This window comes from Salvelinus namaycush, chromosome 36 (genome assembly GCF_016432855.1).
Source record: "Salvelinus namaycush isolate Seneca chromosome 36, SaNama_1.0, whole genome shotgun sequence".
Lineage (NCBI taxonomy): Eukaryota > Metazoa > Chordata > Actinopteri > Salmoniformes > Salmonidae > Salvelinus > Salvelinus namaycush.
Window position 1 is genome coordinate 9,691,430 of NC_052342.1, and position 18,319 is coordinate 9,709,748.

Here is an 18,319-nt window from a genome sequence, read left to right on the forward strand (position 1 = left end):
CCAAACAAATAAATTAATATGTTACAGGAGCAGCCCCCATCCATACATCATCGTCTTGGAGAACCGCCCTGACTGCTGGCCCGTTCTGCTGCTGGAGATTGACGACTTCATCCAGCGGGCCGCTGACAGGTTAGCTAAAGGGTTTTCTTCCCTGGCCAGCCCCGCGAACCAACTAGAGGAGAGGCCGAACTGCTCGGCCTTCAAACATGTCCAAGTCATCTGGTCGTATAGCTGGAGCGTCCTCCATAAATCATGACATGACTGTCAGCTAGTTCACCTGTTTGAGTTGTGTTCTTCTTCGAGGCGTGTTATTATCTACTATAAATCTGCTTTAAAGTTACATTTTACTACATGGACGTGCAAGTGTGTGTTTAACGTAGATTTCCCCTGTCTGTGCGTGTGTGTGCATGCATATAACACGTGTAGGGGTGAGTCTGCGTACGTGACCATGTTGGCCCCCTTCCTGCGCTACCTGTACTGTGAGCCCCAGCGGCTGCCAGAGTACGCTCTGCTCAGACACAGCCTCCTCAGGGTCCTACTGCCCCCCCAGCCGGGGGATCACAACCAAGAAAAGAAGAAAGACCAGGAAAATGAAGAGGACCCGGGACAGAGCCCTGTGGTATGCCACAGCCTGGTTCGCTGTCTCTACGAGCTAGTTCCTCACATGCAGGTGAGATGAGATTGGTTTTCCTTTTTGTTTCTTTGAGGAAACACACCATTTACAGTGTAGACATGAACCTGTGAACCCACTATAGCATAGCAAAATACAGCACATGTGAAAGACACAACATAGCAGGTATGGTATGATCATTGACGCGGCCTGTGTTATGTCTCCATCTTCAGGTGGACAGTGTGGAGGCAGTGTTGGAGCTGCGGGGCCTCGTGGAGGCCATGATCCCGGCCCTGGAGGTGGCCGACTGGGGGAGTGAGAGGGCCCGGCTGGCCCTGCAGCTGCTGTGTGCCTGTCAGCTAAGTCTGAAGCTTAGCGGAGACTGCAGACCACTACTCCAACTACTGCACCAGCTCCTCTCCACCCGCACAGAGGTGAGCCAGCCGCGCAAGCCAAAGTAGACCAGGGCTACATCTCAATAGTTTAAAATGGCTTCCTCACCTTGTCTTATCTCCTTCATCTGCACAGATCAGGAAGCAGTTTGTGTGGCTTCTAATGAGATCAGCCTCTTGCTTCACGCTCTTTCAGACGTTGCACCGCTGTTTATGGTTATGTTATATTTCTGAGAAGGAAGAACCCCCAGCAAACCGTTTCCCCACAGACAGACACAAAGCACAGCAGCTCTTTAGCTTGTTTGTCTGCCTGTGGCTGTGGAGGTTTGTTAGGATTCTGTCGACAGCTCCCGCTCAATGTATCCAGATCCGCCTCGCTGTGCGATCCTAATCTCCTCAAAGCATTGGTTGGGGAGCACACACAGCTCCAAAGATTCCTCCGGGGGTTGGAGACTGAGAGGGAATCTTTTGAGCTCAGTGTGCTGCGCTTACGATCCCTGCGTTTTCAAGACCCCTCGGGGTTGGGATGTGTGTGTATGTGTTTGTGTTGGGGGGGGTAGGAGGGGGTTGTCAGTTTGTATTCTCACTTCCTCGAAAGTGCGTGCGTGTGACTGCATGTGTGTGTTTTTCCAGGAGTTCCCTGTGGAGGACATGATGGTGGGCTTGGCTCTGCTCCTTCTCGAGGCCTCAGCGTCCCAGCAGACCGGGCTGCTTACACTGGGTATCAACTCTCTCTCAGCTTCCTCTCCTTACACAGACTGGTCCCTCTCTTTGTCCCTCTCTCTTCTCCTCTAAACTCACCTCTCTCACTCTCTGTCACTCACTCACCTCTCTCACTTGTTCCTTTTGCCTCTTTCTCTACTACTCTCACCTGTCTCACTCTTCCACGCTCTCTCCCTCCCCCACACTCGCCTCTCTTTTCTCTACCTTCCCTACATGCACCTCTCTCTGTCTCTCTCCACTATACTTGCCTCCGGCTATCCACACACTCATCGCTCCCTCTCTCTCCATCCCTACACCCCAACCCTCTTAATGATGGTATCTTTACCCCCTGCAGCCCTAAGTCTGGCCCCCCCAGAGTGTGAGCGACCCCCCTGGGGGACCCCGGTGCTGGTGCTGCCTCTCCTGCAGGTCCTCTCCTGCTCCTCCCTCATGGAGCCCCTGACGGACCCCCTCACACACACACGTAACCAAAGCCTGGCCCAGAGCCTCCTACAGAATGCCCAGAGAGAGTCCTCCAAGCCTGCTGAGGTAAACAAATGCACTTCTTAGTTAATTTCTATAAAGGCCTACTCACAAAAAAACTTGAAGCGGATTTACCTCCAGATTTACCTTTTTTATGACGTGCGTGAGAGGAGCATTGATTAATGCCAAGCAATGAAATATGCCAAGTTAACAGTACGTGTGTCATACTGTAAATATGATGCCCTGCATTCTTGTTAGCATATGGTCTTTATACCCATAGTTCTGCCAACCCCCCTCCAACCCTCATCTCCCCCTTATCCCCACTCTCTTTCCTACTCCTTACCAGAAGGTGTCCCAGTTAGCCTTACCCCTCAGCCCGTGGTCCAGTGAGGTGCTGGTGGCCACCCAGGTCCTACGCCAGGTGACAGGGGACCCGGTGGCGGCTAGCGAGTGGCTCTTGGTGGTGACCTCGGCCCTGCCCCTGAGCCAGCGCGTCCCCTTTCCCCTCACCCTTACCGTGGCTCACCTGGTGGTCACCGGTCAGCAGGACGTCTGCAGACTGGCCCTGAAAACCGCAGCTGCCATCGCCCAGGCAGACCCCGCACAGGTAGCTACTGGAAACCGCATGCTGAAGCCACATTTTATTGAAGTTACTGTTGACCACATGCAAGACCCACATTCATACATAACTGAAAGTTATATAAAGTTCAACTCTAGGAAACACAGAACTGTCATACTTTTTGGGGGTGAACAATAGTTTTTATTGAATCACTTAAAGATGCGTTAAAAGGTTTTGTATAATTTCAGCCAGTAGTTTTGAAAGTAGAGCTCACGAGCCAAAATGGGTCCCCGAAAATTGTGCACACCGTCATCCATTTCGTATGATGTTAAATCCTGCCCAAAAAAATACAGAAACGTTATGCATATTTTTTTTTGCCTGCCCTGTCTTGTTCAGAACGGTAAACTGGAGCAAATCGCTTTGAAACTGAAAACAAAAATGTGCATTCTTATTCCCTGTTTCACTCTGCTTCCAAACAGTTTCTCCCTACTGAACACAACCCTGTTTGTTGCTATCACTACAGTGCATATGGAAAGTATTCAGACCCTTTGCTATGAGATTTGAAATTGAGCTCAGGTGCATCCTGTTTCCATTGATTATCCTTGAGATGTTTCTACAACTTGATTGGAGTCGACCTGTCGTAAATTCAATTGATTGGACATGATTTGGGAAGGCACACACCTGTCTATATAAGCTCCCACAGTTGACAGTGCATGCCAGAGCAAAATCCAAGCCATGAGGTCGAAGAAATTGTCCGTAGAGCTCCGAGACAGGATTGGGTTGAGGAACAGATCTGGGGAATGGTACCGAACAATTTCTGCAGCATTGAAGGTTTCCAAGAAGAGAGTGGCCATCATCATTCTTAAATGTAAGACGTTTGGAACCACCAACACTCTTCCTAGAGCTGGCCACCCAGCCAAACTGAGCAACCGGGAGCGAAGGGCCTTGGTCAGTGAGGTGACCAAGAACCCGACCATCTCTGCAGCCCTCCACCAATCAGGCCTTTATGGTAGAGTCGGCAGACGGAAGCCAGTCCTCACTAAAAGGCACATGACAGCCCGCTTGGAGTTTGCCAAAAGGTACCTAAAGAACTCTCAGACCATGAGAAACAAGATTCTCTGGTCTGATGAAACCAATAATGAACTCTTTAGCCTGAATGCCAAGCGTAACGTCTAGAGGAAACCAGGCACTGCTCATCACCTGGCAATACCATCCCTCCGGCTTAAGCATGGTGGTGGTAGCATCATGCGGCAGGGACTGATACTAGTCAGGATCGAGGGAAAGATGAACGGAACAAAGTACAGAGATCCTTGATTGAAACCTGCTCTAGAGGTTCACCTTCCAACAGGACAACGACCGTAAACACACAGCCAAGACAACGTAGGAGTGGCTTCGGGACAAGTCTCTGAATGTCCTTGAGTGGTCCAGCCAGATCCCTGGACTTGAACCCGATCGAACATCTCTGGAGAGACCTGAAAATAGCAGCGACACTCCCCATCCAACCAGACAGAACTTGAGAGGATCTACAGAGAGGAATAGGAGAAACTCCCCAAATACAGATGTGCCAAGCTTGTAGCATCATACCCAAGAAGGCTTGAGGCTGTAATCGCTGCCAAAGGTGCTTCAACAAAGTACTGAGTAAAGAGTCTGAGTACTTATGTAAATGCAATTATTTCAGTTTTTATTTGCAATACTTTTGCAAACATTTCTAAAAACCTGTTTTTGCTTTGTCATTATGGGGTATTGTGTGTAGATTGATGAAGGGGAAATAAAACGATTGAATCCATTTTAGAATAAGGCTGTAACATAACAAAATGTGGAAAAAGTGAAGGGGTTCAAATACATTCCGGATGCACTATATACCGCCGGTTGAAAGGCAAAGGATTAAAACCGTCAGACACTGCGACCCTGGAGGACTATCACCTGCTATAGACAATAAAGAAATGTCACATTGTATATCACCCTTATTTGCAGCGCTCATTAGATGGCTTAGTGCACACCTTTTGATTCTGTAATTGCTCCCTGAGCGCCTGTTGTTCTGCTAGTTAAGTGGGGAGCAGTAAGTTATTGGTGCCTTTTATACCCATGGTATTTCCGTGTTGGTGTGTGTGTGTGTGTGTGTGTGTGTGTGTGTGTGTGTACAGTATGAAGCATGTTTGTGTCGTTACAGTGTGTGTTTGTGCACGTGTGTGTGTGTGTGTGTGTCGACACCCCATATACAGTTTTTATGGGCTGATTAATTTCTCCTTTACACCATTCGCTTGTGGGCTAATTCCCCCCCCCCCCCACACCATCTAAACTCTGTAGTTACACTCAATGCACTGTTGTAAAGATCTGTGGCTGTATGTTTCAAGCTTCTCAGAGTAGGAGTGCTGATCTAGGATCAGGTTCCCCTTGTTTAAGTAATCTTACTTAGTGAAATGTGAAAGGCAAAACTGATCGTACTCTGAGTAGTTTGACACCATATGGCCCCAGATTTTTACAACGGTGCGTTTAATGTAATTGCAGAGGTGGTAAGTTATTGTATTGGGGAACACAGGTGGCCGTTCCCTCAAAGGCACACAAAAAACGGCAAGGGAGAGAACCCCCCCCCCCCTCCCTCCCCAATGATAAGCCATGCAGATGTTAGGGTTGCTAGGCAACAGGGCAAGGTGTGGGCGAACGGGGAGCGATAAGCGCGTTATGCTAATGAAGGCATAGCAGTGGCAGAGGCGTCGCCGACAGGGGACTGAGGGTCAGAGAAGGACACCTTTCTCTCACTCTTTTACTCCCGGAAGGAAGGAAGGAAGGAAGGAAAGAAGGAAGCAAGGCATGGAGTAGTGGCTTTAACCTCTGCTCTGACACGACCGTTTGGGGCGCCCATTGGGGCATTTCAGAGGATTCCCTCAAAATGTAATTGGATTTTATAAGAACTGAAAATAGCTCTTTCACGGCGCACTTAACTTAAGTCCCTGGCCTTTGAAGCTAACGTTTTTGGATGAAACCAATTGCACACAATTTCAACCCAAACCAGGGGGCCAACAGAGTTAGGTGGAAACATGGAAACATGTATAGTGGTGATGAAAGTAAATAATGGTAGGCACACTGACAGTGACGCGGAATTCTATCAATCCAATGCATCCCATGTTTGCGCTAACTGGTAAGTGACATTCCTGATCTCACCATGGTGTCCATAAGATCATGGATATTGGCCAAGAGAGGGAGGCCTGCTATCCATGGGGAGGGGCCAGAGGCTACGTCCCTGTTATTGGGGGGGCACAGGGAGTTAATCCCGCACCGTCTCAGTTCAGAAGTTAGAACAGTTTACACTGTTGGGGGTAGGAGGGGCTATATGATTTTAGGAGGGAACCACTGAGCATTCCCATTCCGGAGGTTGTTATTAAGCCTTACAGTGCCTTCAGAAAGAAGTCATACCTGTTTACTTATTCCATGTTTTGTAGTGTTACAACCTGAATTCAAAATGAAGGGAAATAAAGGTTAAACCTCACCCATCTACACATAATACCCCATAATGACAAAGTGAAAACATGTTTTTAGAAAATCTTGCTAATTTATTGAAATTGAAATACTAAAATATCATATTTGCATAGGTATTCACATCCCTGAGTCAATACTTTGTTAGAAGCAGCTTTGGCAATGATTACAGCTGTCAGTATTTCTGGGTATGTCTTTAAGAGCTTTCCACTCCTGGATTGTGCAACATTTGCCCATTTTTTTTCTTCTTTTTTTCAAAATTATTTAAGCTCTGTGAAATTAATTCACTGTCTTCTTGGTAAACAACTCCAGTGTAGATTTGGCCTTGTGTTTTAGGTTATTGTCCTGCTGAAAGGTAACTTCATCTCTGAAAGGTAACTGCATTCAGCAGACTGAACAAGGTTTTCCTCTGGGATTTTGCATGGGCTTAGCTTAATTTATGTTTTATCTAGAAAAACTCCCCAGTCCTTAAAGATGACAAGCATACCCATAACATGATGCAGCCACCACTATGCTTGAAAATATGGAGAGTGGTACTCAGTAATGTGTTGAAGGCACTGCATCTATACCTTATGTACTTAACACAAGAACACAAGGCTGTTCCACTTACTTGCATAGCAAAAACAAGCAAACAAATGCAGCATATTTTTGCCTGTGTACCTATCTGGCCACAGTTTTCTATTTGGCCCATGGGCCTGCTGTTTGGCACCCCTTCACTATACTGTATGGAGGGCTGGCTGTATGTTGGACGTGTGTGCATTACCTAATTTGTCTTTATTGCTTTCTATAATAACAGATTCATTTTCCCTCAGTTCCCTTTCCATATTCTCTAGTCTTGGCCTGGGATGATGATGATGATACCTCCACTAGAACTGACACTAATTTGGCTGGGGTTGTCTGTTTGTTCTGCCCCCAAGGCTCTATATGTTTGTCAGGGTTTGTGGGAGAGAGAGGAAGCGTACTTAGGTGTCTTGGAATGGCAAAAGCCTCCGGGACAAGACTCTGCTTTTGTACAACAGTGTGTCAGCTGTGGGGGGTTGGAAAGAAGGAAGGCGAGAGAGTGGGAGTGAAAAGCGAGAGACAGAAGTAAGTTATTAAGAAAGGAAGAAATTAAGGAATGAGGAGCTCCTTGAGAGCGGGGAGGGAGTGGGGGGTAACACCAGCGCAGGAACGCGACTTTCAAAGTTCAAAGCCCGACGATTCCTTTGCCTCTTCCTTGCGCTGTGTGGTGGCGGGGGTGGCGGTGGCGGGTGAGATGGATCGGTTGTGACAGTGTGCAGCTTAGCGCGGCCTGTAATGATGTGGGTGAGAAGAACTCGGGCAAGAATGTAGAATATTACCCCCCCTTTACTCCCACTCTCCCCTATACAAGAAGAAAAGTGCTTCAAGTAAACATGCTTCAACTAGTGTGTCCCCCGTCTGTCCTGTCTGTCTGTCACTCACTCACTTTCTATCTTTCCCACCCCCCTCTTTCTCTCTCTCTCTCCCTCCCTATCTCTTTCTCTCTCCCTCCCTATCCCTCTTTCTCTCTCACCCCTCCCCCTGTCTTTCTCTCCCTCCCTCGCTCTCTCTCTCTGCAGGTCCCATCCCTTCTTCATGTTCTGTTGTTTAAGCTGGGGAAGGAGTGTGACCCAGACTTGTCCCACGCTGTGCTGTACTCGCTGCCAAACTTTGGGACCCACAAGGTACTTACTGCACTGCACATGGCTGGCCTGTTTGAAAGGCTGAGTCATATCCCCAAACAGTGGAAAAATGCTATACCTTTAGCTGCTATAACTAGTAGTAGGAGTCTCAACATCAAAGGACAGTGCTCAGTTTTAGAGTTTGCATCTCATTGCCTCACATTGAATATGGTCAAGATAGACTTAACGCAAAGCCTTCCAAGAAAGGTTCCTGTGTACCAATTTATGCATGAGTGTCATTGAATAGTGTATTGGCTCAAACTTAACATCATACTTTATATTGACGTGTGTCTGTGTGTGGCTTCCCCTCTCTGACCTGTGTTGTGTGGTTGTCAGTTGTGTCTTCCCCAGGTGCTCCACACTCTCCAGATGCTGGGCAGCGCCCCCAAGCTGAGGGCCGTGGCACTGCGCCTCATGACCGCTCTGTGGGAGAAACAGGTTAGTGATGGGAGAGCAATAGTCTAATTCATACTTTTTTTTATGTGAATATATACATACAGTGCATTCGGAAAGTATTCAGACCCATTTACTTTTTCCACATTTTGTTACATTAAAGCCTTATTCTAAAAATTGATTACATAAAAAAAAAAAATCCTCATCAATTTACACACAAGACCCGATAATGACAAAGCAAAAACCAGAAATACCTTATTTACGTAAGTATTCAGACCCTTTGCTATGAGATTTGAAATTGAGCTCAGGTGCATCTTTTCCATTGATCATGCTTGATGTTTCTACAAGTCCACCTGTGGTAAATTCAATTGATTGGACATGATTTGGAAAGGCACACACCTGGGGCGTAGGTTCACCTTCCAACAGGACAACGACCCTAAGCACACAGTCAAGACAAAGCAGGAGTGTCTTCTGGACAAGTCTCTGAATGTCCTTGAGTGGCCCAGCCAAGCCCCAGACTTGAACCCGAGCAAAAATCTCTAGAGAGACCAGAAAATAGCTGTGCAGCGACGCTCCCCATCCAACCTGACAGAGCCTGAGAGGATCGGCAGAGAAGAATGGGAGAAACTCCCCAAATACAGATGTGCCAAGCTTGTAGCGTCATACCCAAGAAGACTCGAGGCTGTAATCACTGCCAAAGGTTTTCAAAAACCTGTTTTTGCTTTGTCATTATCGGATATTGTGTGTAGATTAGTGAGGAAGAATTAAAAAAAAAAAAACTTTCCGAGGGGCCTGTATGTACATATCTATGTGTGTGTGCACAGTTGAAGTCGGATGTTTACATACACCTTAGCCAAATACATTTAAACTCAGTTTTTAACAATTCCTGACATTTAATCCAAGTAAAAATTCCCCGTCTTAGGTCAGTTAGGATCACTACTTCATTTTAAGAATGTGAAATGTCAGAATAATAGTAGAGAGAATGATTTCTTTCAGTTTTTATTTCTTTCATCACATTCCTAGTGGGTCAGAAGTTTACATACACTCAATTAGTATTTGGTAGCATTGCCTTTAAATTGTTTAACTTAGGTCAAACGTTTTGGGTAGCCTTCCACAAGCTTCCCACAATAAGTTGTGAATTTTGGCCCATTCCTCCTGACAGAGCTGGTATAACTGAGTCAGGTTTTTAGGCCTCCTTGCTCGCACACGCTTTTTCAGTTCTGCCCACAAATGTTCTATAGGAGGTCAGGGCTTTGTGATGGCCACTCCAATACCTTGACTTTGTTGTCCTGAAGCCATTTTGCCACAACTTTGGAAGTATGCTTGGGGTCATTGTCCATTTGGAAGACCCATTTGCGACCAAGCTTTAACTTCCTGACTGTCTTGAGATGTTGCTTCAATATATCCACAAAATTTTCCATCCTCGGGATGCCATCTATTTTGTGAAGTGCACCAGTCCCTCCTGCAGCAAAGCACCCCCACAACATGATGCTGCCACCCCGTGCTTCACAGTTGGGATGGTGTTCTTCGGCTTGCAAGCCTCCCCCGTTTTCCTCGAAACATAACGATGGTCATTATGGCCAAACAGTTCTGTTTTTGTTTCATCAGACCAGAGGACATTTCTTCAAAAAGTACGATCTTTGTCCCCATGTGCAGTTGCAAACCGTAGTCTGGCTTTTTAATGGCGGTTTTGGAGTGGTGGCTTCTTCCTTTCTGAGCGACTCGTTTTACTGTGGATATAGATACTTTTGTACCTGTTTCCTCCAGCGTCTTCACAAGGTCCTTTGCTGTTGTTCTGGCATTGATTTGCACTTTTCGCACCAAAGTACTTTCATCTCTAGGAGACAGAACGCGTCTCCTTCTGAGCGGTATGGCGGCTGCGTGGTGCCATGGTGTTTATACTTGCATACTTTTGTTTGTACGTGGTACCTTCAGGTGTTTGGAAATTGCTCCCAAGAATGAACCAGACTTGTGGAGGTCTACAATACAATAAAAAAAAATTAAAAAAATAAGGTCTTGGCTGATTTCTTTTGACTTTCCCATGATGTCAAGCAAAGAGGCACTGAGTTTGAAGGTAGGCCTTGAAATACATCCACAGGTACACCTCCAATTGACTCAAATTATGTCAAATTATGTCAATTAGCCTATCAGAAGCTTCTAAAGCCATGAAATCATTTTCTGGAATTTTTCAAGCTGTTTAAAGGCGCAGTCAACTTAGTGTATGTAAACTTTTGTCCCATTGGAATTGTGATACAGTGAATTATAAGTTAAATAATCTGTCTAAACAATTGTTGGAAAAATGACTTGTGCCATGCATGAAGTAGATGTCCTAACCGACTTGCCAAAACCTATAGTTTGTTAACAAGAAATTTGTGGAGTAGTTGAAAAACAAGTTTTAATGACTCCAACCTAAGTGTATGTAAACTTACGACTTTAACTGTATATACTGAACAAAAATATAAACGCAACATGTAAAGTGTTGGTCCCGTGTTTTATGAGCTGAAATAAAAGATCCCAGGAAATGTCCATACGCACAAAAGCTTATTCCTATCAAATCTGGTGCACAAATTTTTTTACATCCCTGTAAGTGAGCATTTCTCCTTTGCCAAGACAATCCATCCACCTGACAGGTGTGGCATATCAAGAATATGATTAAACAGCATGATCATTACACAGGTGCACCAGGTGACAATAAAAGGCCACTCTAAAATGTGCAATTTTGTCTCATTTTGAGGGAGCGTGCAGTTAGCTTTCTGACTGAAGGAATGTCCACCAACGTCATTTTAGAGAATTTGGCAGTACGTTCAACCGGCCTCACAACCGTAAACAATATGTAACCCAGGACCTCCACATCCGGCTTCTTTAGTTGTGGGATCGTTTAAAAAAAAAAATGTATACCCCCTTTTTCTCCCCAATTTTGTGGTATTCAATTGGTAGTTACAGTCTTGTCTCATAGCTGCAACTCGCGTATGGACTCGGGAGAGGCGAAGGTCGAGAGCCGTGTGTCCTCCAAAACACAACCCAGCCAAGCTGCACTGCTTCTTGACACAACGCCCGCTTAACCCGGAAGAAGCACCGTACACCTGGCGACCGTGTCAGTGTGCATTGCGCCCGGCCCGCCACAGGAGTCGCTAGTGCGCGATGGGACAGGAACATCCCTGCCGGCCAAACCCTCTCCTAACCCGGACGACGCTGGGCTGATTGTGCGCCGCCCCATGGGTCTCCCGGTTGCGGCCGGCTGCGACAGAGCCCGGACTCGAACCAGGATCTCTAGTGGCATAGCTAGCACTGCAAAGCTGTGCCTTAGACCACTGTGCCACTCAGGAGTGTTCTCGCAAAACACCAGTCTCAATGTCAACAGTGAAGAGGCGACTCCGAGATGCTGGCCTTCTAGGCAGAGTTGCAAAGAAAAGCCATATCTCAGACTGGCCAATAAAAATAAAAGATTAAGATGGACAAAAGAATACAGACACTGGACAGAGGAACTCTGCCTAGAAGGCCAGCATCCCTGAGTCACCTCTTCACTGTTGACGTTGAGACGTGTTTTGCGGGTACTATTTAATGAAGCTGCCAGTTGAGGACTTGTGAGGCATCTGTTTCTCAAACTAGACACTCTAATGTACTTCTCCTCTTGCTCAGTTGTGCACCGGGGCCTCCCACTCCTCTTTCTATTCTGGTTAGAGCAAGTTTGCGCTGTTCTGTCAAGGGAGTAGTACACAGCGTTGTATGAGATCTTCAGCTCATTGGCAATTTCTCGCCTTCATGTCTCAGAACAAGAATAGACTGACGAGTTTCAGAAGAAAGTTCTTTGTTTCTGGCCATTTTTGAGCCTGTTATCAAACTCACAAATGCTGATGCTCCAGATACTCAACTAGACTAAAGAAGCCCGGTTTTATTGCTTCTTTAATCCAAACAACAGTTTTCATTGCAAAAGGGTTAATTGCGAAAGGGTTTTCTAATGATCAATTAGCCTTTAAAATTATAAACCTGGTGTAATGACTTTCGTCGGTGGAAAGAGAGGAGGAGCAAAGCGCAGCGTGGTACGTTTCCATATTTATTGGAATACTTTTTCAATACGAACAAACACAATAAACAGACGAAAACCAACGAAGCTACAGTCCTGAACAAGTGAACATAGAACACATGAACGCACGAACAGGAACAATCACCCACAAACCAATAGTGAAAACAGGCAACCTAAATATGGTTTACAATCAGAGACAACGTAAAACACCTGCCTCTGATTGAGAACCATATCAGGCCAATAAGACCAACCTAACCTAGAACATAGACTATACCCACCCAGCTCACGTCCTGACCAACTAAATAAAGACAAAACAAAGGAAATAAGGTCAGGAACGTGACACCTGGATTAGCTAACACTACGTGCCATTGGAGCACAGGAGTGATGGTTGCTGATAATGGGCCTCTGTACAGCTACAATAATCATTTACAACATTAACAATGTCAACACTGTATTTCTGATCAATTTAATGTTATTTTAATGGACAAAAAATGTGCTTTTCTTTCAAAACAAGGTCTAAGTGACCCTAAACTTTTGAACGATAGTGTAGATATATAGATGTGTATATCTATTCAATATAAAGTTGTATTACGTTTTCTTGTTTTTCAGATCACAAACAAAACACAATACTTTTTTACATTCAAATAACAATACAATATATGATGCCAGCTGATTGTCCACACTGCACTTTCAGAAGGGTGTTTAATTTGCAATGCATTGTTTCCCAGATGGCGGGAGTTGACACTTTGGCGGTCTTGGTTTAGGATTAAGTGTCTCTTTCTCTCTGGGCTGTAGGACCGTGTGTACCCTGACCTCCAGAGGCTGATCTCCCAGTTCGAGAAGTCCTCTGTGCTCCTGGGGAAGGAGGCCCAGTGGGAACAGATTCTAGCCAGGGCTGCCTGTGTCAGAGACATTTGCAGAGAGAGGTGGGCTCCATCACTCCTCTGAGACTTATACGGTCTGTCCCCTCAGGGTTCTTCCTAAGCCCCTCGCTTTCCCTATACCAAGTGTGTCCAACTCTCCTCCTGGGGAGCTACTGGCTGTGCAGGCTTTTGCTCCGTCCCTGCTCTAACATACCTGATTCAACTGACCAGCTGCTCATCGGGACCTAGATTAGCTGATTAAATTGTGTTGGAGCGGGGCTGGCGCAAAAGCCTGCTCACTCAGTAGCTCTCCGGGAGGAGGGTTGGCCACCCCTGCCCTACACCCTCTACCCTTCGATCCATATTAGATATACACTTGTTCAATCTTACGAAAGATTCAGAGCTACAAAAGTGCCTTGGAGGTAAGGGATAGGGGTGGATTTTGAATTCACTTCTAGAAAGAGGTTTTAATGACTCGTCTGTCCCAGGCCCTACCAGCACGGAGGGGACATGCTGGCTGCCATCACACACACTCTGGCCCAGTGTTCCAGACCAGACCAGGCCACCCCTGCTGCCTTGGCCCTGCAAGGTCTACACGAGCTCTGCCGCACCGAGGTGAGCGTACACGTGCACGCCCAGGTTTCTGTTAGCTGGTAATTGCTGGCTTTTGGCCAGATATTTTTTTTAAACGGCAATAAAAAAAATTGTGGTCTGACAAATTGACCAGGAGAAAAACCAACGTTACGCAGGCTATCAACGCGTCACCCACCACTTTACAATGTGAGCGTGAGGCAGTATGCGTTTTGAAAACATACTTCATTGTTTGAAACCTGAATGTTTTACTTCATGTTATGAGGCATGTCTTCACGTTCTTGGAAATCAGACCATAGAAAGATGGAGGCAATTATTTGAACTTCATAGGTGGCGCGTGAGTTGCAAGTTTGGGGAAGCATACAATTTATCCTACCATTTCTACCAATCTGCCTGTCTGTTAGTATTTTCATATAAGTGTTTTTGTGGATCAGGTTCATTTCAATAATGTTTTTGTTTCTCAAAATCAATGTCATGTGGAAATCATACAAATCTTAGTTAACTTCTCTGGGATATTGCCAAAAGCCAGTAAAAATGCAGAGCGCCAAATTCAAATAAATTACTATAAAAATCTAACTTTCATGAAATCACACATGAAAGACACCAAATTAAAGCTACACTTGTTGTGAATCCAGCCAACATGTCTGATTTCAAAAAGGATTTACGGCGAAAGCACACCAAACGATTATGTTAGGTCAGTACATAGCCACAGAGAAACACAGCCATTTTTCCAGCCAAAGAGAGGAGTCACAAAAAGCATAAATAGAGATAAAATGTATCACTAACCTTTGATGATCTTCATCAGATGACACTCATAGGACTTTATGTTACACAATACATGTATGTTTTGTTTGGTAAAGTTCATATTTATATCCAAAAATCTGAGTTTAGGCGGGACGCTACTGTCTCACTTGGCCAAAGGCCAGAGAAAATGCAGCGCGCCAAATTCTAATTAATTACTATAAAAATCTAACTTTCATTAAATCACACATGAAAGATACCAAATTAAAGCTACACTGGTTGTGAATCCAGCCAACATGTCAGAAATCAAATAGGCTTTTCGGCGAAAGCAAATGATGCTATTATCTGAGGATAGCACCATTGTAAACAAAGAGAGATAAGCATATTTCAACCCTGCAGGTGCGACACAAAACGCAGAAATAAAAATATAATTCATGCCTTACCTTTGACGAGCTTCTGTTGTTGGCACTCCAATATGTCCCATAAACATCACAAATGGTCCTTTTGTTCGATTAATTCCGTCGATATATATCCAAAATTTATTTGGCGCGTTTGATCCAGAAAAACACCGGTTCCAACTTGTGAAACGTGACGACAAAATATCTCAAAAGTGACCTGTAAACTTTGCCAAAAAATGTAAACTACTTTTGTAATACAACTTTAGGTATTTTTTAACGTAAATAATCGATAAAATTGAAGACGGGATGATCCATGTTCAATACAGGATTAAAACAAACTGTAGCTAGCCTTCTGGTCATGCGCCTCTATCAAACAGGACACAACAAGTGACCCTGATTCAAAATGGCCGTACTTCTTCATTACACAAAGGAAAAACCCTCAACTAATTTCTAAAGACTGTTGACATCCAGTGGAAGCGGTAGGAACTGCAAGAAGGTAAATTAGAAATCTGTATTCCCAATGAAAATCCATTGAAAAGAGAGTGACCTCAAAAAAAATAATCTGAATGGTTTGTCCTCGGGGTTTCGCCTGCTAAATAAGTTCTGTTATACTCACAGACATGGTTCAAACAGTTTTAGAAACTTCAGAGTGTTTTCTATCCAAATCTACTAACAATATGCATATCTTATCTTCTGGGGATGAGTAGCTGGCAGTTGAATTTGGGTATGCTTTTCATCCAAACGTGAAAATGCTGCCCCCTAACCCTAGAGAAGTTCAAATAATTTAAATATAAAAGTTTAAATTCAACTAATGCGAGAGCACCAGCCTCTGCCATATGGACACATTACCGTAATCATTGGCTGCGAAATATCATAAATGAGCGCATGGAACTCCGAGATGACCAATGCAGCCGTTGGCCTATAACTTCCATTGTCAACCAATTCAAAATAGATAAAGCCGACAAATAAAAACAGTAGAAAATATAGCCTACTGATTAAAAATGATGGTTCCTTCAATCACATTCATCTCTCTACTTTGCCTGTCTGCCTCCCTTATCTGTCTTGACTTTTGCTAGTGAAGTGCAAAATTCTATCAAATCCTCACTGGATTCTGCCCAAAGCTGTAGCTAGCGAACTTGCAACATTGTATCAACTAGCCTATTCTGGGCTCTCAGAGTTTCCCCCAGTGAGCTCGGGACAAACAGCTGTTTTTGCACAAGGGAAAGGTAGGCTATTTTATGAAGTTTCCACTGGATATATGGGATGATTCGATTATGATATTTTGCTCTTTCACATGGAGGCTTGGTGATTACCGAGGGGGAGATTGTTGGAAAGATTTTCCAAATAGGCCTACTTTGAGGAACTCCTAGGCAATCATTTGCAATGGATGTTAAAAAAAACAGACTTTGTTGACTTAAGCTGACCTTCTCAGTAATTTATTAGTGGTGGTTGTGGTGACTAAGACAATCAGAAAGCAAACATCCCCAAATGGGCACTCATTTGCGCGCAGCAGGCCAGGTACGCTCGTTGTGTGCGTGCTCAGGCAGGCGGTCGCGCTTCCTTATCATTAACAAGACAGAGAGACCAAACCCATGCTCATTGCTCACATGGAGCACTCCAAACAAAAGACAATGAAAAAATGGACAACTCGTAAATGATAGTTATAAAATAAAAACCAAACTTGTTTCTCACAAGTGTAGCAGGTTGTGAACTCTGCAAATGACAGTTCCACTCCGAGAATGAGAATGCAAAATAACTGTAGGCCTAATTAGTAATACAAATGCGTTAACATAAATGAATGTAACCAAATGACGGGGATTAACAGTACATTTACTACTGGTGACAGATGTAATAAGCAATTGCTATATATATAAAAATAAAATAAATAAACAGTCAAAGGGCAATAAATTCACATAGAACAATGAATGCGCAAGAATTGGTGGGAGACAGCGGAGTGGATTCTGGAGAGTTGAGCACATACTTTTTGGAGAGAGAGATACATTTTGGAGAGAGAGACACACCTACAGGCTATCTTCGCCACACACCCCACTTCTTCTTGTCTCATTGTTTGAAATTATACTCAAGGCGCATTCTCTTCACACACTTTAGATGCTTTTCACTGACAGCAGCAGCTCAATAATCAGCTAGGCCTTTTGCCACACAGCTGCCTATGAAAGACTTCCTCATATGCCATTTCATACCTGTTCTATTGGTTTTCAGATCAACTTTCTTTCACCCTCTTTCTAATTTTCGAATGGAGATCTATCATATATCGCTCGCATCAGGTGTGCTTTTGACATTTGTCATTTAGCAGACGCTCTTATCCAGAGAGACATACAGTTAGTGCCTTCATCTTTAAGATAGCTAGGTGGGACAAGCATATATCACAGGCATAGAAAGTATATTTTTCCTCAACGTAGCTGTCAGAGCTAGAAAGGGGGTTTCGCTGGTGGTGTTACGGGGGGGGGGGTCAAGTGCAAGTGGTGATTAAGTGTTTATTTTCCCCTTTTTTCCTGTGAATTGCATTTTGGCAACTGTTTGAAAAGGAGGTTTTATTGCCTGCTTCATTACAGGAGTTGCATGTTCTGTTAAGATTCTGAACACCGTGAGTGAACGCCCTAAAGCATATCTGTCCGGTAAATTTCTCAAATGGCTGGTAAATTTAAGATATTCTCGTCGCGTTGTCCGGCGCCACATTTGCCTAATGGAAACCCTGACGCACACACAGACACACACACACGTACGCATGCACGCACACACACACACACACACACACACGCACTGCCACTAAATTTCCTAAGATGTCTGAATATTGAATATGAATATTGTATATGAATACTGTCTTACTTGGTATGTGATTGTTACAATAAGCATAATTCAATAAACCCCCTAAGATAACGTTGTCTTCAGGTCGTAAACATTGATGATGTTTTTCCAGGTGGTGGATGTGGGTTCCACATGGACAGCCTTGGGCCCTAAGCTGAGCTGTGACTCTAGACCTCTGGTGGTCAAGGCCATAGCAGAGCTCCTGGCTCTGCTGCCACAGCTCACTGTCAAGACAGAGGAGTACGAGGTACACCACCTGTCCTCCAAATCTGTTGACTATGCATAACACACCTGGGGCCCATATTTTAACAATGGCAATTTTAACAAGTGTTTTTTTGTTTTTGTGCAGCATTTCATTTCGATGTGATTTAAAAAAATATATATATATATATATTTTTTTTTTATCCCCTTTTCTCCCCAATTTTCCGTGGTATCCAATCGCTAGTAATTACTATCTTGTCTCATCGCTACAACTCCCGTACGGGCTCGGGAGAGACGAAGGTCGAAAGCCATGCGTCCTCCGAAGCACAACCCAACCAAGCCGCACTGCTTCTTTAACACAGCGCGCCTCCAACCTGGAA

The 18,319-nt window shown here is 44.7% G+C and overlaps 1 protein-coding gene across 1 annotated transcript in view; it reads left to right on the forward strand.

The window, feature by feature from the left end:
* The window catches only part of focad (focadhesin), a 68,293-nt gene that overhangs the window by 19,684 nt on the left and 30,290 nt on the right, over nt 1–18,319 (forward strand). The window contains exons 5-15 of the mRNA XM_038975770.1: nt 28–129; nt 427–670; nt 844–1,044; nt 1,636–1,723; nt 2,060–2,253; nt 2,534–2,794; nt 7,801–7,905; nt 8,239–8,340; nt 13,115–13,245; nt 13,671–13,797; nt 17,851–17,985. Of these exons, the coding sequence (XP_038831698.1) occupies nt 28–129; nt 427–670; nt 844–1,044; nt 1,636–1,723; nt 2,060–2,253; nt 2,534–2,794; nt 7,801–7,905; nt 8,239–8,340; nt 13,115–13,245; nt 13,671–13,797; nt 17,851–17,985 (1,690 nt within the window). The remainder of the gene's footprint in view (nt 1–27; nt 130–426; nt 671–843; nt 1,045–1,635; nt 1,724–2,059; nt 2,254–2,533; nt 2,795–7,800; nt 7,906–8,238; nt 8,341–13,114; nt 13,246–13,670; nt 13,798–17,850; nt 17,986–18,319) is intronic.